Below are 21,276 nucleotides of genomic sequence, written 5' to 3'. Positions count from 1 at the left end.
AGGGGGCGGGGAAATTCTGTGAGATAGGCCTATTGGGATTGGGCCTTGTGTGGTTCAAAGTACCCTTGTGGTTCCTTTGAGGGGATTCCAAATGCAGTGGCGCTGTACAGGTCCATTTGGTTCCTTTTGTACACTAGATAGTAATGGGGGCCCATGAAATGAATGTTGGAGAACCAGATATTTTCAAGCTTTTGCTACAAAAACTGTACAAATGAAATGTATTCTTTTAGCTTTTACCACAAATTGAACAAGTACATGTATTTTCCCCTGTGTGGGTCCTCATGCGTTTTCTCACATCAGATATTGACAAGCCTTTTCTACAAAACTGTACAAAAAACTGTTTTTTTTTACAAGGTCCAAAAAACACAAGATATGTATGTTACAGTATAAAGGTGTGTGAGCATAGCAGCCGATGTGTACTGCATGTGCATCAAATGCAACTCATTTGTTAAGACTCAACAAACATGCAATCACAGTATGCGACAGCGATGGTCTAGAGTAGACAGTTATTCACCATGAGCCTCTTTGGTGAATTGATTGATTGATTGATTGATCAAACACTAACAGCACAAGGTATAGCCAGAAAGGAAGGTATCTGGTCATTTAATTCCATTGTGGTCCTAATGAACTCATGCAAGTTATCCCAACTTTGCAAAAGAACACACACACACGCGCGCACACACACGCACACACACACACAAACACACACACACACACACATGACGCTGCTTCTGTGCCGTAGAGCAGGGGTTCTCAACGTTTTTGGCCGGGGACCCCCGGAAATGCTTTGGCAATGTCTCGGGACCCCGCCTGTTGCCCATGCATGCTCTATGGCGTAGAGCAGGGGTGCCCAAAAGGTAGATCGCGATATACCAGTAGATCACAAAGGCTGTGCAGGTAGATCACATGCCAAAGAACATTTCATTTAAATATATATTTTTTTGGCATCTGTTGACTTGATTGATTGACTGACATAAAAAAGGGCCTGTCAGCTCACTTTGTTTTCAAGAGTGTTGCTGTGCACAAATCTCGGTAGATTATAAATTAAATACAAAACAACTCTAGGCATACAGTACCTATTCCATTTATCCCCTTTCCCATTCCAAGTGCATTTGTCTTAAATGTAATGCCAGCGCCACTATTCCAAAGCCATTTTCAGCAGTGGTATTATAATGTTTTCATTGGGTAGATCTTGTTGAGCTGGTCATTTTGAAAGTAGCTCTCAAGTCAAAAAGTGTGGGCACCCCTGGCGTAGAGCATGCATGGGCAATAGGCGGCCCGCGGGGCCACATGCGGCCCCCACCATCACTAAATGCGGCCCGCAGGTTGATATCAGAATACTGAATATATTATTGATTTCAGCTGTTACAATTTCCAAACATGCAAACATGACCCGCTTTAATTACTTCAGTCTAAATTAGTAGCTTTTAATGACTAGTATTAAAATGTTATTGTCTATTTTATGTCCAATGTATTGGATTCCAATTACAAAAATAAATATTCAGGGTTTCAATTCATTTCAAATATAACAAAAGATAGCCGATCTACAAGCTCAAAACGTGTCGCACTGCGACGCGTTTTCAGCTTGCAGATCGGCTATCTTTTGCCACGACAGTAATATGCAATATATGGCTCTCTGGAGTGAGTGTGGAAATATAGTGGCCCACCTCTGCCGTAGAGCAGAGCACGGCGATGACCCCCAGCTGGTGTCAGTCAACAATAATGTAGGGAACACAACCTGGCAGAAATAAAAAATGGATCACATTAGTCTGCCTACTGCAAGATCTCGCCCCACTCAATGCTGATTATCAAGCGCTGAATTAAGTCACTTAGCTCTTGTCACAAGTGTCGGGAGCCATTGATCATTAATATGAAACAGCTGTGTGGAGGGAGATGTTTTACAGAAAGTAGGCCTACTATATATTCCATATGAAAAGAGAAACAAAAAAGAAAGCGTAAGAAACCGTGAAAAAAGACTGGGGGAGCTTGTAGATCATCTATTTTCACTATTGAATAGGGCATAAGTGCTAAATTCATAATCTTTTTTTGTAAGTTTGGGCCCCAGGGTTCGCAGGGAACCATACTGCAACAGGGTGTCTGTCTTCGTAGAGTAGCCTGTCAGGAACTTTGATAAGTCAATCGATGATGAATCAATCACCAGTGTTTGAACTGTGACAAAGATCGTCTGTGAAGAAATCCCAGTAGTGGAAAAAGTCCTCAAATGTTTTACTTAAGTAAAAGTATCAATACTACAATGTAGTCCGTAAATAAACATTTACTTGAGTAAAAGTACAAAAGTATTGGTATCAAAATGTACTAAAAGTAGGCTACCAAATGTAGAAAGTACTCTTTATGCAGAATGTTTCATTTCAAGTTTTAAAATGCATAAAAAAAATCTACAAGCTCACAATGCGTCACATCGCGACGCATAATTTGTGACCTTAGTTAGTAGATCGGCTATTTTCAAAATGGCCGAAATATATAATGTATGTTTTGATAATAATAATCAAATCTACAAAGTAACTTGTAACTAAAGTTTTCAAATAAATGTAGTGAAGTAAAAGTACACTATTTGCCTCTGAGATGTAGTGAAGTAGAAGTAAAAGTATTGGAGATTGGAAATACTCAAGTAAAGTACAGACAACTCTGCAAACAACAAACAAAAGCAGCAAACAACGCCTGCTGCTCTTTGTCCCCTGGTCCGAAGTTGGACCTTCTATACGTTACTTAACCCATTTAGACCTGAGTTAAAAACATTCACTTTGAAAGAATATATATTCAAAGATTCGCGCCACATTTTTACGATTTTTCAAAAATAGCAGACCTACAAGCTCGTAGCGCGCCACTCGGTGGCGCGTTATGAGCTTGTAGATCTGCTATTTTTCAATAGCTAAATTATAACATAATGTTTAAAACACCAAAACGGGTTCCCGTACAGAATGGGATAAACATTGTCATTCTCCCTCTGTGTTGTTGGAGAAGACATACGGTCTCCTGTCTACGAGGTCTACGCCTGTTGGGGAAGATGAGGAGCCTTGTCGTGTCCACGGTGTTCCTGGCGGCTGTCGTCTGCCTGGCCAAGTCAGAACTGCAGAACAAAATCTACAGCCAGCTGGGTGGGGATCTGAAGACGTTTGTCGATCTGACGATTACTAGAGCAAATCAGAAGCTTAATTATGGCCATCTGAATTTCGAAGGAACCGGTCCAATAGCAAGGGTAACGTTGTTACTATATACTTATGTCCTACTGTATTATTATTGTATTTGATTATTGTCTTGAATCAGTGTGTAGCCTATACTGTATGTATGCATGGTGTCTGTAGCGTTATAGGCATGTGTTCTTTTCTGAAACAGATCAGAGCTGCTATTAATGTAACTGCTGTTATCTTAAGGCTAGTGTGAGTGATTGATTTGTAGACCTGAGGCAGATTCTAAAAGAATGGCTTCTAAATCCTAACTGTTTTCTGAAAAACCTATGTTTCTATGTCAGTGTTGCTCAACCTTTTTCACGTCAAGGACCCCCAGAATTGATCTGTATTTGGCTCCGGACCCCCATCTGAAAATATGAGCTAAAAACTGTGACGCGCTGTTATATTATATATATTGTGTGTATATATATTCTTTCAGAGTGTTAGCTCAATTTCATGTACCTGTTGTAGGTCGGAAGCGAAAGCGGAGTGGTGATAGATGTGCGTCTAAGAGCAACCACCTGCAGAAAGGCTACCGGTACCAATGAATACAAACATCGTCCTGAGTGTCCATTCAAACGGGTATGTGAAATACATTCAACATGGAATTGTTACGCGGCGCGGCTTGGTTGAATGCTTGATTCTGATCAGGTCAATCCCTGAATTCATCGGCCTGTTATTTTTTTAAATAATGACCTCATTTATTGATCTGATTGTATTAAATGACGTCAAACTCACCAACATTGCAGCTGTTTGTTTCCCAAAAAAATCCACTGTAGACTTTGATTTACTTTCTGTCAAGAAATTTCGTTGCAGGTGATTATTTTTAAGTGTTGGAGTTTGGAAGTGCTCGTTGCACATAATGCACTATGCAGCAGGATGTTGCTTTACTTTTTCTAACCGCTTTTTTCTAAGATGATGTACAGATGAAACCAGCAGTGTAACCACATACTGTATGGTTGAGGTACAGTACAGATGATTGAGATGAATTATTGTTAAACATCTGTAATCTGCAAGAAATCTACACAATATAGAGAATGTAGAAGAATTGTTATTTTGATCAACGTTTGCCTGTTATCTCTCCTAATTGATACCGACATCAATATACCGCTGTTGAGGTATCAATAAGTAAGGGATAATATCTGGCTAGGTGGTCATTGTCGGGAGATAATTCACCGACAGGGAGTTTAACCACCGAGGCGAAGCCGAGGTGGTTACACTCCCTGAAGGTGAATTATATCCCGACAATGACCACCTAGCCAGATATTATCCCGCTTATTACATGGCTAACTAACATAAATGAATACATTGACCCAAAACACAACAAAAAAAGTATTCCATAAATTCGCGCTGGCTGCGTCTGCCCAGCTGCAGGGCTGCAGCACTGTCAGAAAACAAGGAAGTGAGTTGATCAAATAGAATCCATTTTCGGGTCCTGCTTCGTCTATTTCTCGCTCAAATGTTTTCAAAAACATTTTTAAGAGCAATGTTTAGCTGTAAATTACATTGTGTGTCACTAGTGTGTGTGTTTAGATGGCTGTTATGTTGGAAACGGCAGTAAATCAAGCGGGGCGCAGCTGGTGGTGCTCAGAGGGTTTGATTAGGCAGCGGTCATTATACAGCGGAGCGGTCATTATCATGAGATAACTCACCGCTGAATTAAGCGATTGACCAATCAGAATCAAGCATTCAACCAAGCCATGTAATAATGTTCATTCTGTCTGTGTTTCATCCTGTCTGTCAGACCCAGGTCCGATGTATGGTTTGTAGCGAGCGTGGAGCACCTCAAGCCTTACTCAATGAAAACAACTACCTCATTGACTGTGTACGGAGTCGGAGAAGTGACGAGGACACGGTATGTACAGTATAACGTCATGCAGTAGAGAGAGAGAGAGAGAGAGAGAGAGAGAGAGAGAGAGAGAGAGAGAGAGAGAGAGAGAGAGAGAGTACACAGAAGGTGCACCGAAAATACAGATCTCCATGGAGGGCCGCAAAAGGGTCACTCACAGACAGACAGACAGACTAGACAGACAAGTTGAAACGGGTGCTATGACAACGGATATAACGGGTATTGCATACTAGGGTGGGGTATGCGATCCTGATTTTCATTGTTCCCAACTTGCATCGTTAAGTAGGCCAGTGCCCGACCGGCACAGATCTAGTGCTGATAAAAACTTGTATTATTATTATTATTATTACAATTATTATTATTATTATTATTATTATCACATGTACTTCAAACTATACCTATTTGTAAATGTATCTATTTCAATGTAATTCTCTTTCAATGTCATACTCTATGGCATGCTCATAATCCTAGACTGACTGGATCTGTCCAACTTCATTCAAAGTAATGATTATTCATTTTAATTCATTTCAATGTCATTTTCTTTCAGCGTCAATCTCTATGGGAGGCTCGTTGTAACCCTAGACCTAGAATTAACGATGGGATCCTCCATCGTTAATTGAAGATGATGGAGTGACTCCAACAACGGATCTGTCCAACTTCATTAAAAGTAATGATTATTCATTGAAATTTGGGAAACTAATTATTGTGATTTAATATAAATTAGCGAATTAACGCCATGGCACAATGTTGCTATTTACAGGATGGCAAAACGCGCATAGCGCTGGGCGCAACCATAGCGTAATAAAAGGATAGAGGCCGAACCGGAGCGACAGCTCATGAACAAACATTATTTATGAACAATTGAGACCTTTTGTAAAGTAATCACTTCTGGAAAATAACAGAAGACACAACACATTATTGTCTGTTGTGTTGTTATTCGATGTGTACACTGTGTCATTTTTATAGAGGTATGGTATCTAAAGAGCACAAAGTACCGTTTCATGGCGTGTTGATAGCTTGCAGATCTGTTCTTTTGGACAACATAATCAATGATGCACGGCGCGCGATGGAATATAGGCTACAAGCCTACAACTAAACATATTTGTGACCAAATAAGCCTGTAGCCAGGTAGCCTACTGTAACATTACGTGGACATGGTGGACAACATATGGAACTTGATGTTAATTCAGACTGCATTATGCAGTGAACATTAATTACGTAGTGTTTAATAACGAGGCCGCAGCAGCCGCAGCGCACATGATCCATGAAACCCGATGTTTCAAAAACCTTCCCTCACAGACAATCCCATGCTCTTATCAACATATTAAACAATGGCAAAGTTAAATGAAGTTGGATAGCTAATGTACAGCTAAACATATGTGTTTACTTCCGCCGTTTTAATATTTAAATGTTATGATGAAAGGCATCAGTTTGTGCGCCTCGCCACTGTGGAATGAAATCAGCTGAGATCCACGCAGCTGAGGTTCATTTGTGCAATTGTAGGCTACTGCGGGGGTGTTCTTTTTTATTTCATTCATTAATGTGGGTCCAAAAAAATACAGTAATGACTCTCGTGTGTGTGTGTGTGAGTGATATTGATCAACGGGATGACGGCATTGCAAACCGGAAAAAAAACAACTCGGTTACCACGGTAACCAAAGCAGATATGTCGATGCAGGGCGGCTTTGCGTTGAGTTGTTAAAATCAGTCTGAATGCACAGATCGGATCTGGTCACTTGCAAACGGTGTTGCAAACGGTAGTGTGACTGACCGGGCCAAAAGATCGGATTTGAGAAAAAAATCTGATTTGAATCGGATCTGACTTTATGTGACTGCAGTCTAAAGCCGGCCTTATATTGTATTGGCACACAGAGAAGTATAAATCAGGCATTACGACTCCAGTATGGCCTGCAAATAAAATCAATTTTAGATGACAAAGTAAACTGTACATTTAGTCGACAATAACTAGACTAAAACTAATTGAACTAAAACATTTCAGATGACAAAAATCGGACTAAAACTGAATCGTATTCAAAACACTACACTACACTTCTGTCAAAACTAATCTTGGATTCCCATAACCGCTGTTTCAGCCAATCACCTGTGTTTAATTACAGAGCCGAGTGTTCCAGTCATCACGGCCTTGGTCGACATACCAGAGGCTTCTGTGCAGATCCGCTGAGCTCATAATGCATTTTGACCAGCACTTATATTACTTCATAAACCAGCTTGTTGTTATTCATGAAGCCTTAGAAGTGCATTGAAATTCTTTATAAATGTGATTGTAATGCATTATAGACAAAATTAAGATTAAACCTGTATGTGACAAATACCTGGGTTACTTTATTTTGTTCTTCCTCGTTCGGTGTTTTGGTTTTGTTTTTCTTAATGGGATTCCTGCTGTTACTTTTTTGTCATGGCGGCCTGTCCCACCTGATGTATCGTGTGAGCTCCGACTGTAGCCTACTGGTTTTGGTCAAATATGTCACACAAACACAACAAGCGTGCATGGCACAGTGCTGGGACTGACACCACTGTAAATCCAGACATATGACAGTAAAAGGTGCAACCAATTAATGTTATTGAATTTTATTGTCAGAATTAATTAATTGCTGTCATTGAGCGTTTCATATATTGAAATGTTATTTAAAGGATAAGCTCCTTGAGATGCATCATCTCGTTTTAGAGGGGGTTTTAATTCAGTGAAGGGTGTCGGTAGGCTGTTGTAGGTGGGCTCATGCAGCAGGGGGCACCGCAGCCATATTGGAAAGACATTGGGCCTCAGCTTCCTTACTTCCTCCTCCAGTGGGTGTCGGCCCAATCCCAATCTACTCCCTTGCTGACTCAATGAGCCCTCACTGATTTAGCTGCTCGTTCATGTGAAGTCTGCGAGGGCTTGAGGGATGTCCCATTTGAAATCGGTAAGTCAGTGAGGGCTCAGCCCCGCCCCTTTATGTGCCCTTTGCCAAAGTCAGCATCGAATCGATGCTGACTTTAGCTGACGTTGGCAAAGAAATTACCCACAGTTCATAGCGTTACCAGGGGAATGAGGGGGATCCTCCGAACGTCAATCATTTAAGTATGCAAATTAGTTATGTATCGCGGTTAGAATGTCAACAAACACAATAGTGCTTTCTCACTGTTCTCAAAGGGAGACGGAATGGAAGGATAGGCTATATATTTAATAACAATAATAATAATAAGGGACACATGATGAGAAATGACTAATGAGCAAATAAGTAAAAGTATATGGAAATGCAATTTATAATGAATATTATTATATATGAATTATAAATATTACAACCCCTATCACACAGAAAAGTGTATTTATGAAACTAATAATAAAACGACATAAATAGACATGATAGACATGTCATGCATGTAGGCACTGGCTGTGAATAAGTAAAAATACTGTATCATGAATGGCGGACGCATCTTCAAAGTGCTGTCCCATTCTTTTCACAACAATGTGGAGCCCTTGCAGCCTCTCACCCTCAAGCACTTACAGCTGACGTCACTAAAGTCAATGAGGGTTCAGGGCTCAGGGCTTGAGGGAGGCAATAGGCCTATCTCACAGCCCCCTTTCCCCGCCCCCTTCCGGTAGATAGTGGTGTCATTTAACATTGGCATTTACACGTTTTTTTCTATGGAGAATCTAAGTACATTTCCTAATGTAAAAATGTGACAGACCAATATTATTATGAAGCAAACAAGATGGTAAATCAGCTCGAACAGATAGAACAAACCTTACCTTGAGAAAACAAAAGTTGTAGACTTCTTAAATTAACTCTGTTAACATGTAGCGTCTATGGAGTGACGTCACGCTATCACCACTAACTCCGAAAGGGGGCGTATTAAGGGGGCGGGGAAATTCTGTGAGATAGGCCTATTGGGATTGGGCCTTGTGTGGTTCAAAGTACCCTCGTGGTTCCTTTGAGGGGATTCCAAATGCAGTGGAGCTGTACAGGTCCATTTGGTTCCTTTTGTACACTAGATAGTAATGGGGGCCCATGAAATGAATGTTGGAGAACCAGATATTTTCAAGCTTTTGCTACAAAAACTGTACAAATAAAATGTATTCTTTTAGCTTTTACCACAAATTGAACAAGTACATGTATTTTCCCCTGTTTGTTTCCTCATGCGTTTTCTCACATCAGATATTGACAAGCCTTTTCTACAAGACTGTACAAAAAACTGTTTACAAGGTCCAAAAAACACAAGATATGTATGTTACAGTATAAAGGTGTGTGAGCATAGCAGCCGATGTGTACTGCATGTGCATCAAATGCAAGTAACTCATTTGTTAAGACTCAACAAACATGCAATCACAGTATGCGACAGCGATGGTCTAGAGTAGACAGTTATTCACCATGAGCCTCTTTGGTGAATTGATTGATTGATTGATTGATCAAACACTAACAGCACAAGGTATAGCCAGAAAGGAAGGTATCTGGTCATTTAATTCCATTGTGGTCCTAATGAACTCATGCAAGTTATCCCAACTTTGCAAAAGAACACACACACACGCGCGCACACACACACACACACACACACACACACACACACACACACACGACGCTGCTTCTGTGCCGTAGAGCAGGGGTTCTCAACGTTTTTGGCCGGGGACCCCCGGAAATGCTTTGGCAATGTCTCGGGACCCCGCCTGTTGCCCATGCATGCTCTATGGCGTAGAGCAGGGGTGCCCAAAAGGTAGATCGCGATATACCAGTAGATCACAAAGGCTGTGCAGGTAGATCACATGCCAAAGAACATTTAATTTAAATATATATTTTTTTGGCATCTGTTGACTTGATTGATTGACTGACATAAAAAAGGGCCTGTCAGCTCACTTTGTTTTCAAGAGTGTTGCTGTGCACAAATCTCGGTAGATTATAAATTAAATACAAAACAACTCTAGGCATACAGTACCTATTCCATTTATCCCCTTTCCCATTCCAAGTGCATTTGTCTTAAATGTAATGCCAGCGCCACTATTCCAAAGCCATTTTCAGCAATGGTATTATAATGTTTTCATTGGGTAGATCTTGTTGAGCTGGTCATTTTGAAAGTAGCTCTCAAGTCAAAAAGTGTGGGCACCCCTGGCGTAGAGCATGCATGGGCAATAGGCGGCCCGCGGGGCCACATGCGGCCCCCACCATCACTAAATGCGGCCCGCAGGTTGATATCAGAATACTGAATATATTATTGATTTCAGCTGTTACAATTTCCAAACATGCAAACATGACCCGCTTTAATTACTTCAGTCTAAATTAGTAGCTTTTAATGACTAGTATTAAAATGTTATTGTCTATTTTATGTCCAATGTATTGGATTCCAATTACAAAAAGAAATATTCAGGGTTTCAATTCATTCATTTCAAATATAACAAAAGATAGCCGATCTACAAGCTCAAAACGCGTCGCACTGCGACGCGTTTTCAGCTTGCAGATCGGCTATCTTTTGCCACGACAGTAATATGCAATATGGCTCTCTGGAGTGAGTGTGGAAATATAGTGGCCCACCTCTGCCGTAGAGCAGAGCACGGCGATGACCCCCAGCTGGTGTCAGTCAACAATAATGTAGGGAACACAACCTGGCAGAAATAAAAAATGGATCACATTAGTCTGCCTACTGCAAGATCTCGCCCCACTCAATGCTGATTATCAAGCGCTGAATTAAGTCACTTAGCTCTTGTCACAAGTGTCGGGAGCCATTGATCATTAATATGAAACAGCTGTGTGGAGGGAGATGTTTTACAGAAAGTAGGCCTACTATATATTCCATATGAAAAGAGAAACAAACTAGAAAAAGTGCCCTTCTGGGCACAGGTCTCCACCAGGAGGATAGGACTGTGTGAGATGTTTGGCAACATGTTTAGGAGTAATATAAACATGTTTGCCTTTGATGGCAATTGGATGATTTGAGGCATTTTGTTCCAAAAATGTGTTTTGCAAAAATCAACCTGTTGGTGGCGCTATAACAGGCCAATGTGAAAAGGGTGGGATATATTCCTCAGCCTAGTAGGAAAATGTGTGAAAGATTTCACGTAAATTGCATGCTGCGTTCATGATTTGAGGCTTTTGTTCAAAACGGGGCAATCTTGCAAACTGTGAAAGCCAATTATAGCCAATTAGGATGGAATATGAAATATGGGACAGATCCGACTTGAGCACATGACCATAGAGATACTCTGTAACGATTTGTGAGATTTTTGGACAGAATCTGGAGGAGTAATATCAAAAAAGGTGTTTTACAAAAGTCGGCCTCCTGGTGGCGCTATAAAAGGCAGATGCGGAAAATGCAGGTCAAAGGTTTGTCCTTGGACTCTAGGGAGTGTGCATGCAACGTTTCACGCAGATCGGTGCAGTTTTAGGTAAAACATGTGAAAAGCTGCCTCATGGTGGCGCTATAACAGGCCGTTCTGGAAAATGTGGGGCAGAGGTTCATCGTTGGCATCCAGGGAGTGTGTGTGCAAAGTTTGGCATCGACCGGGTTAACGGTGCCAGAGATTAGCTGGTAACGGACAGACGGAAGGACACACGGACACACGGACGGACACACACACACACGGACGGAGTGCAAAACATACTCTCTCCCCATGCCTTCGGCCTGGTGGAGACAAAAAGAAAGCGTAAGAAACCGTGAAAAAAGACTGGGGGAGCTTGTAGATCATCTATTTTCACTATTGAATAGGGCATAAGTGCTAAATTCATAATCTTTTTTTGTAAGTTTGGGCCCCAGGGTTCGCAGGGAACCATACTGCAACAGGGTGTCTGTCTTCGTAGAGTAGCCTGTCAGGAACTTTGATAAGTCAATCGATGATGAATCAATCACCAGTGTTTGAACTGTGACAAAGATCGTCTGTGAAGAAATCCCAGTAGTGGAAAAAGTCCTCAAATGTTTTACTTAAGTAAAAGTATCAACACTACAATGTAGTCCGTAAATAAACATTTACTTGAGTAAAAGTACAAAAGTATTGGTATCAAAATGTACTAAAAGTAGGCTACCAAATGTAGAAAGTACTCTTTATGCAGAATGTTTCATTTCAAGTTTTAAAATGCATAAAAATCTTTGGAAATTTCCAATCTACAAGCTCACAATGCGTCACATCGCGACGCATAATTTGTGACCTTAGTTAGTAGATCGGCTATTTTCAAAATGGCCGAAATATATAATGTATGTTTTGATAATAATAATCAAATCTACAAAGTAACTTGTAACTAAAGTTTTCAAATAAATGTAGTGAAGTAAAAGTACACTATTTGCCTCTGAGATGTAGTGAAGTAGAAGTAAAAGTATTGGAGATTGGAATTACTCAAGTAAAGTACAGACAACTCTGCAAACAACAAACAAAAGCAGCAAACAACGCCTGCTGCTCTTTGTCCCCTGGTCCGAAGTTGGTACCTTCTATACGTTACAGAAACATTGTCATTCTCTCTCTGTGTTGTTGGAGAAGACATACGGTCTCCTGTCTACTAGGTCTACGCCTGTTGGGGAAGATGAGGAGCCTTGTCGTGTCCACGGTGTTCCTGACGGCTGTCGTCTGCCTCTGCCTGGCCAAGTCAGAACTGAAGAACAAAATCTACAGCCAGCTGGGCGGGGATCTGAAGACGTTTGTCGATCTGACGATTGCTAGAGCAAATCAGAAGCTTAATCATGGCCATCTGAATTTCGAAGGAACCGGTCCAATAGCAAGGGTAACGTTGTTACTATACTTATGTCCTACTGTATTATTATTGTATTCGATTATTGTCTTGAATCAGTGTGTAGCCTATACTGTATGTATGCATGGTGTCTGTAGCGTTATAGGCATGTGTTCTTTTCTGAAACAGATCAGAGCTGCTATTAATGTAACTGCTGTTATCTTAAGGGTAGTGTGAGTGATTGATTTGTATTTTATGTTAACCAATTTAGACCTGAGGCAGATTCTAAAAGAATGGCTTCTAAATCCTAACTGTTTTCTGAAAAACCTATGTTTCTATGTCAGTGTTGCTCAACCTTTTTCACGTCAAGGACCCCCAGAATTGATCTGTATTTGGCTCCGGACCCCCATGTGAAAATATGTAGTTCCAGGGTTCCCCCCAGAAGCAAAGATCTGAGCTAAAAACTGTGACGCGCTGTTATATTATATATATTGTGTGTATATATATTCTTTCAGAGTGTTAGCTCAATTTCATGTACCTGTTGTAGGTCGGAAGCGAAAGCGGAGTGGTGATAGATGTGCGTCTAAGAGCAACCACCTGCAGAAAGGCTACCGGTACCAATGAATACGAACATCGTCCTAAGTGTCCATTCAAACGGGTATGTGAAATACATTCAACATGGAATTGTTACGCGGCGCGGCTTGGTTGAATGCTTGATTCTGATCAGGTCAATCCCTGAATTCATCGGCCTGTTATTTTTGAATAATGACCACATTTATTGATCTCAATAGATCTTATGCAGAGTATCCATCTTGCCATTACATTAAAGGCAGGGTGGTAACTAGTCTCAATTTGCCATTGACAGCCCATACATCCAAACAGAAAATCTGATTGTATTAAATGACGTCAAACTCACCAACATTGCAGCTGTTTGTTTCCCAAAAAAATCCACTGTAGACTTTGATTTACTTTCTGTCAAGAAATTTTGTTGCAGGTGATTATTTTTAAGTGTTGGAGTTTGGAAGTGCTCGTTGCACATAATGCACTATGCAGCAGGATGTTGCTTTATTTTTAATAACCGCTGTTTTCTAAGATGATGTACAGATGAAACCAGCAGTGTAACAACATATGGTTGAGGTACAGATGATTGAGATGAATTATTGTTAAACATCTGTAATCTGCAAGAAATCTGCACAATATAGAGAATGTAGAAGAATTGTTATTTTGATCAACGTTTGCCTGTTATCTCTCCTAATTGATACCGACATCAATATACCGCTGTTGCGGTATCAATAATGTTCATTTTGTCTGTGTTTCATCCTGTCTGTCAGCTCATGGTCCGATGTATGGTTTGTAGCGAGCAGGGAGCACCTCAAGCCTTACTCAATGAAAATAACTACCTCATTGACTGTGTACGGAGAAAAGACGAGCACACGGTATGTACAGTATAACGTCATACAGTAGAGAGAAAGAGAGAGAGAGAGAGAGAGTGTACATGGAAGGTGCACCATTGATCCGACCCGCCCCAAACTTGGTCAGGGGTCTGCCATGAGTACAGTCACAACAATAATCTTACAATAAATGCACAGAATCTCTGTACGTACGCATGTACGTGATCTAGTGATGATAAAAACTAATAACAAATATTATTATTATTATTACATGTTGTACTTCAAACTATACCTATTTGTAAATGTATCCATTTCAATGTCATTTTCTTTCAGCGTCATTCTCTATGGTATGCTCGTTGTAATCCTAGACTGACTGGATCATGGTCACTACTATCTGCAACTGTTGACGATGATGGAGTGACTCCAACAACGGATCTGTCCGACTTCATTCAAAGTAATGATTATTCATTTTAATTCATTTCAATGTAATTTTCTTTCAGCATCAATCTCTATGGGATACTCGTTGTAATCCTAGACTGACTGGGTCGGGGAACATACTATCTGCAACTGTTGACGATGATGGAGTGACTCCAACAAGGGATCTGTCCAACTTCATTCAAAGTAATGATTATTCATTGAAAATTTGGGAACCTAATTATTGTGATTTAATATGAATTAGCGACGTTCAAACTACTTTCAAACTAAGAAGGGTATGGTCAGCCTGCAATGCATAAGATGTTACTGCCTCCTGTTTAACAACGCCTGTGTTGAAATTACTGTCAATCTGTGATTACATCAGTCACTCACGATGCATATTCATGTTATAACCCGCTCTTTTAACCAGCGGGAGTGCTTGTTTTATGGAGATCATTTGATTTTTGCTTGAACACTAGATAAGGTTCTTCTGATATCTTAAATAATGGTCCTTCTATGCCCTGTTAGGCTGTTCTATCTCTCCCAGAGTACCTTATAAGGGGATATATGATATGTCATCTGTCTAATCTGCTATCTACAGTAAATAACATTCTTAGCATTTGTGGACAACTTAAAGGACAACTTTAGTTTTTTTCAACCAAGGTTCATGTTTTAGGTTGAATATTAGAGAAAGTAAAAGGTGAGTGTAACTTTTTTTTCATTTGCTACTTTCTTTTTAGCTGTTTTTGACAGGGGGGCGGTCCTAATAGACCCCAAGAAATTACATTTGGCCACAAAAGATCACAGGATCTACTGAATGTGTCAAACTGGCATATTGAGCCTATGACACACAGTGTGGCTTCCCCCCAGTAGGCTACCTTCACATTCAGTAGATCCTGTGATCTTCTGTGGCCAGATGTAATTTCTTGGGGTCTAGTAGGACTATAGTAAATAATAAATAAAAAAAAATCGCTATAACATTTTGTAAAGAAATACATATTTAGCCCCATGCTCGAATGCCCCCGCCCCCTGTCAAAAACAGCTAAAATCCCTAAAACGAAAGAAAGCAGCAAATTCAAAAAAATTAACACTCATCTTTTACTTTCTCTAATAACAACCTAAAACATGAACCTTGGTTGAAAAAAACTAAAGTTGTCCTTTAAGTAAACATACTAGCTGTGTGTATCTTAAGGCCAGTCCACACTACACACCAAATGCAACTCCTGATCACGAACATTATCACCGTCACAGTTGCAAGGAGTTGCACTGGTGGACTGGCCTTAAAACTGTTGTGTTGTTGCGCTGCCTGTGTGTAGTGTAACATCTACAACTATAACAAAAAAAAATACATCGCATGGATGCACCTGGGACGTATCTTCAGTGATGTTTCCTGAGGTCAACGGGGTTTCGGGTCTTCCAACATCATACCCCTCACTCAGGCGACCCAGCCGGGGTTGAACAATACTATACTAACAGGGACAGTGTCCAACCCCAGTCTGTGTCTAACATGCAGTAACATGTTACTAAGCTGGGATGACCAGATCTGGTCATCCCAGCTTAGTAAAATGATTAAAGTACAAATATTTAGGATGACCGTTGAGCCGATTCTACTCTATGGCTCCGAGACATGGACACTTTTAAGGAAACAAGAGAATCGGTTGATTGGGTTGATTCATTTCAGTCTTGATGTGGCACAGTCTAGATCAGGGGTTCTCAACGTTTTTGGCCGGGGACCCCCGGAAATGCTTTGGCAATGTCTCGGGACCCCCGCCCCGCCCCCTCCCGACCCCCAATATAAATTGACTGCTACAATAACCTTAAACCATTTTGGGCGGGAACCCCTTTTGGTGTTTTAAGCATTGTTATAATTTAGCTATTGAAAAATAGCAGATCTACAAGCTTGTAGGTCTGCTATTTTTGAAAAAAAGTGATTTTTTTTTTTTTTTTTAAATCTTTTCTTTTTTTTGAAAATAATTTGGGGACCCCCTAAAATAATTTGGCGACCCCCCGAGGGGTCGCGACCCACGGGTTGAGCACCCCTGGTCTAGATTCAGGCTAGATTTGTATGGCTGCTGTGTAAATGGGGACTTATGGTTGCTGTGGGTGTCATGTTCCTAAAATATTTGATATTGTTTTGGCACACAGAGAAGTATAAATCAGGCATTACGACTCCAGTATGGCCTGCAAAAAAAAAAAAAGTTAGATGACTAAGTAAACTGTACATTGAGTCGACTATAACTAGACTAAAACTAATTGAACTAAAACATTTCAGATGACAAAAATCGGACTAAAACTGAATTGTATTCAAAACACTACGACTAAAACAGTTCTGTCAAAACTCCCCACTTCCGTTTCAGCCAATCACCTGTGTTTAATTACAGATCCGAGTGTTCCAGTCATCACGGCCTTGGCCGACATACCGGAGGCTTCTGTGCAGAGCCAGCCGCACGGGCTGCAGGTCTACAAGGGTTCCGACTTCACCATCCACTGCTACATCCCGGCACAGCTTCCGAACAGTTTCTTCCATCTCACGCTCGACGACACCGAGACACGAGACAAAGAGGCAGGCGCCTCCGGCCGTGCGAAATTCCTGTTTCCTGCCGCAGGCCCCGCCCACCAAGGCATTTACAGGTGTGCTTATGAGGTCACCGGTGACGACGGCGAGACCCTCACCTTTCGGAGCGACCCCCTCCCTCTCACCGTCTATTTTTACGATAGCGACGACTACTCTGTCGATTACTCTGTCGATGAATAGAGATGAGATGAGATATGCTTTATTGTCTCCGAAGAGAAATTGAGGCGTTACAGCAGCATGATGTGATGAAAAAATAAATAACCAATGCTCTGATGAAGGCCGAAATATATCACAGCCGAAAGTTCCCGAAACGCAAAATAATTCCTTTTGTTGGTGTGTGCCAATAAAAAGTGGGAATCTGTCTGAAAATGTTGTCCTCTATTTGTTTGACATTTTGGATGTGCTACCTTTTTGGGATTTCTTTCTTCCAATTCCAACTTTTTGATGTAGCCTATGTATACTGGATCTAATGGGGATCCTTCATTTATACAATAAACTTTATACAATAAAACATTTGTATTATACAAAAGGTCTTTACAAGTCATTAACCCATTTAGACCTTAGACCTGATATTGATTCAAAGAAATCTGAAGTGAGTGGTGCAACAGCGCCCCCTGTTGGTATGTTGCTACATACTGTACATAGTATACTGTAGCAACTACCCAGAAAGGGGTTCCAGCCGTAAATGGGTTACATTATAACTTTAGAAATAGTCTGTATACACTTATATTATACACTTATATATATTACTGTATACTGTAGCTTGGTTTGTATACTGTTGTTTGAGAAAACAACGTTGCACACTAAGCTATATATATATATATATATATATATATGGGATATATCTCAAGAATGGTTGGAAAGAAGAATGGCTGTTTAAAATGGCTTTTATTTGGGGTTCAAAGGAATGCATGTTCAAAACTGAACTCAAGTGTGTGTTGGACATTGTACTGCAACTGAGGGACCACAGGTTCAAACCCCACTCAACCAGTGCTTCCTACCGATGTGCAGTCGAGCAAGGCACTCTACCTTTTGTTCAGGATAAGAACCATTAGACAAACAGACTGACGTGTAAAATTAACGTACTCTCAAACTATACCCTGTTATGGGCTGGCTGTTTTTCCTGTTTTTTTCCCTCCCTTATGGTCTGGCTGGCGTGTGACTGTCTGCCTGATTCCCTCGTCATGCTATGGAGCTGTCTGCACATCTGGGGTTAGTCTCGCCTGGCCAGACTGTTGCCTCTCTCAACATTTCAAATGCTTCCGTCATACAGATCCTATGGACCCCCTGTGAGCGTCTTGAATAAAGTTTGAATTGAAAAAATACAGTCTCGAGCACGGAAGCTCTGATCATGAGTAAGCGATAAAAAGCTTCCTCCCCACTTCCGTTTTGTCTTTACAGTCGCACACATTTATCCCAATGTAAATAGAAATCATCTAAGTATATATAGCTTGCTGCTTAGGCAGAAATGGAAATAAAACGGAATTAAAAGACATTTCAAAATATATTTGCGTGGACGGAAATGTCAGCTTCCTTACTCGGTTTTCTGACATGTGTAGTTACAGACTCTATATAGCATTCGGGAGATTGTGTAATAGTTGCCTGGCTGCGCGTGACTAACCTGGGGTTGATCTTCTCATCAAGCCCAGCAGATAAAAGCCTCTTCACTCCAGCCCAGCTGTTGCCAGTTTGTCAGTTGACGACCGTGTCTCCACACCTGCTGCTGCCTGCCTGCCAACCAGCCACACCTATACAGCCCCTCTAGTCCTAATATTTACATTTATTTTTATTTTTTTGTTATTAAGGTTGAATAAATAACCTTTGCTTGATAACAATAATAACAATAATAATAATAATAATAATACATAAACGCAAATACCGTAGATCAACAGCCACATGTTCAAAACGGATACAACTTCAGACATTAAAATACATTCATGTTTTGTATCATTATAAATATTTACACCCCCCCCCCCCCCCCTCCCATACAAACTAAACACACGAAGAGATAAACTACAAAGCTGCCTGTTTTTCAGTCATTTGGTTCACGTAGTCTCGCGTGGCCAGACTGTTGCCTGTTGCTTCCGGTCATACAGCCCGGGACACGGAAGCTATTTGGCACTACCACTTTAAAGGTAGCCTGGTTTCCAGACCATAGACCCCACCCACTCACTCCACTGAGTGGCTCAGAGTCTGATAATCAGGCTAGATTAAAGGGCCACTTCACCCCTTTTGCAAACCAGATCTTATTTTAATTATGTTTTGGGAGACAAGAAACACCTTTCCTGGGGTTTCTGTGTGTAATGTGTGTTTTTAGATATTTTAGTATTTAAAAGTGCCAGTGATGTCACTTCCTTCCTGGCTACTCCCTCTCCACAAGGTGCAGCAAAGCATTATGGTCATTGTAGTAATCCAGCAGTGAGACCAGTGTCCATGACATCACAGCCACTTTGAAATACTAAAATATTTAAAAACACAAATGAACCACATACAAACCCCAGAAAAATTGTTTCTTGTCTCCCAAACATCATTAAAATAAGATCTGGGTGAAGTGGCCCTTTAAGGGAGAAAGCGGATGTGACGACTCGATCCTCCCCACTTCCGTTCCGTCTTTACAGTCGCGCAGGTATGTATCCTAACATGAATTAAAATCAGAAATGGAAAAATAAAATGTAAAGATATTAAAATGTATATTGTCGTGAATGGAAATGACAGCTTACGTTAATCTGGTGTAGTTCCAGGCTCTATATAGCATTCGGATATTGTGGAATAGTTGTCTGGCTACGCGAGACTAGGGTTCACCCTCCAAAACAAATACAAAATAAAATAAAATAAAAACCTTTTCTACTCTAGATAGTTCCTTTTATGGAGACACAAAGGAGAATATTTGAACCCCATGTGGTTGCGAGGAGTCCCTCAGGGATCTATACTAAGGTATTTTCTGTTATTGTGCGGAAAGCTTTTGCTGAACAATAGCAGGTCGACGAGCTCACGACACCATGCAGCGCGTGGTGGACATGATATCCAAAGCGCTCCTCCACTCAAAAATAAGCTTTTCTGCGGAACACCACGGCCCCTTATTGGGTTCTAGAATGACTAACTGTGCAGTGAGTTCTACAAAGTCTACATTCTAGGGTTTCACCAAACACTGGGTCGGGACCCATTCGTGGGATCACGGACCAATTTGTATGGGTCGGATGTAAATATATATATTTTTTTAAAGAAAAGACTGCGATCGGAGCACTCAAAAGATTAAAAATGAGGAGAGGGTGGATACAAATTAAATGTACTTTATTTAGAAAAGTTCAAATAAGCCAGCATGTTTCGACGTACTCTATCTCTCTTTCGAGTCTTCATCAGGGCTCTGTTTGAGTCTAAACAGGTTGGCTTATTTTAACTTTTCTAAATAAAGTACATTTATTTTTTATCCACCCATCCAGTCCCACTTTACATGACTTTACATTACTTTTTTGCATCTCCATCGAGGATTTTCTTCTTGTCGCTTTGCATAAGTTTCCTATATTAAAAAAATGTAACATTTTTCAAAATAATTGAATAAATACATACAAACAAAAAAAAACAAAGACCCCATCTTTAAGAAGTAGAGCAAATAGCCGATCTACAAGCTCACCACACGTCGCAATGCGACGTGTGGTGAGCTTGCGGATCGGCCATTTTCACTACATTTGGGTCACGGGGAAGACGTCAAACGGGGTCTCGAGCTAAAACGTTTGGGAACCACTGGTCTAAGATGGTCTGGTTTGACTTCTACCTCCAGGGCGGACCAGACAGAACCATGCTAACCTCTAGAATGTGACTGTGACTCTGAGTTCTTCATGAGGACGGGACGGGAGGATACGTCAGAGACAACGTCATCGAGGCTCATCTCCTGAGCTTTTACCAGCCCCTAGAAGGACCCGCGGCGTTCGAGGAAGGTTGCAAGAATGTTCCAGGAACTTCAAGAAGGTCTAGATTAAGATTCCGGGGCGTTCTAGAAGATCTCCTCCTCTTCGGCCTCACATCCGTACTCTGAGGACAAGAATGTGATAAACTCATTGAAAACAGCTGTTGATTTAAGGGATCTATCTATGTTGATCTAATACGGGTCTATAATGGTTCTGTATGAACACCAGTTGTATGTCATCTCTGTCGGGTGGAAACCTCATTATGTCCAAAACTGTTACTTTTCCACTGAAAATCCACTGCTGAAAAACGA

General features: G+C 40.8%; 2 protein-coding genes and 1 long non-coding RNA gene across 3 annotated transcripts in view; 2 read left to right on the top strand and 1 right to left on the bottom strand.

Annotated features, from left to right (window-relative positions):
* Window positions 1-2,804: 2,804 nt before the first annotated feature.
* On the top strand, window positions 2,805-17,240 carry LOC306940928 (uncharacterized protein; the record flags this gene model as incomplete). Its single annotated transcript, XM_079526194.1, has 5 exons — window positions 2,805-3,217; window positions 3,660-3,770; window positions 14,012-14,116; window positions 14,572-14,692; window positions 16,867-17,240. The coding sequence occupies exons 1-5, from the start codon at window positions 2,906-2,908 to the stop codon at window positions 17,238-17,240; spliced, it is 1,023 nt and encodes a 340-aa protein (XP_079382320.1). The 5' UTR covers window positions 2,805-2,905.
* Window positions 4,444-7,347, top strand: LOC306940929. Its single transcript, XR_013792075.1, has 4 exons — window positions 4,444-4,590; window positions 4,933-5,043; window positions 5,585-5,704; window positions 7,155-7,347. It is a non-coding gene; the product is annotated as an uncharacterized lncRNA (long non-coding RNA).
* Window positions 17,241-20,760: 3,520 nt separating the features above from the next.
* The window catches only part of brf1b (BRF1 general transcription factor IIIB subunit b), a 63,551-nt gene continuing 63,035 nt past the window's right edge, over window positions 20,761-21,276 (bottom strand). Inside the window, exon 20 of the mRNA XM_079526691.1 lies at window positions 20,761-21,089. Coding sequence (XP_079382817.1) covers window positions 21,052-21,089 — 38 coding nt within the window. The 3' untranslated portion in view covers window positions 20,761-21,051. The remainder of the gene's footprint in view (window positions 21,090-21,276) is intronic.

Source organism: Electrona antarctica (assembly GCF_951216825.1).
Source record: "Electrona antarctica genome assembly, chromosome: 17".
NCBI lineage: Eukaryota > Metazoa > Chordata > Actinopteri > Myctophiformes > Myctophidae > Electrona > Electrona antarctica.
Note: the sequence above shows the minus strand (reverse complement) of the source record. Positions and strands in the feature narration are given on the sequence as shown.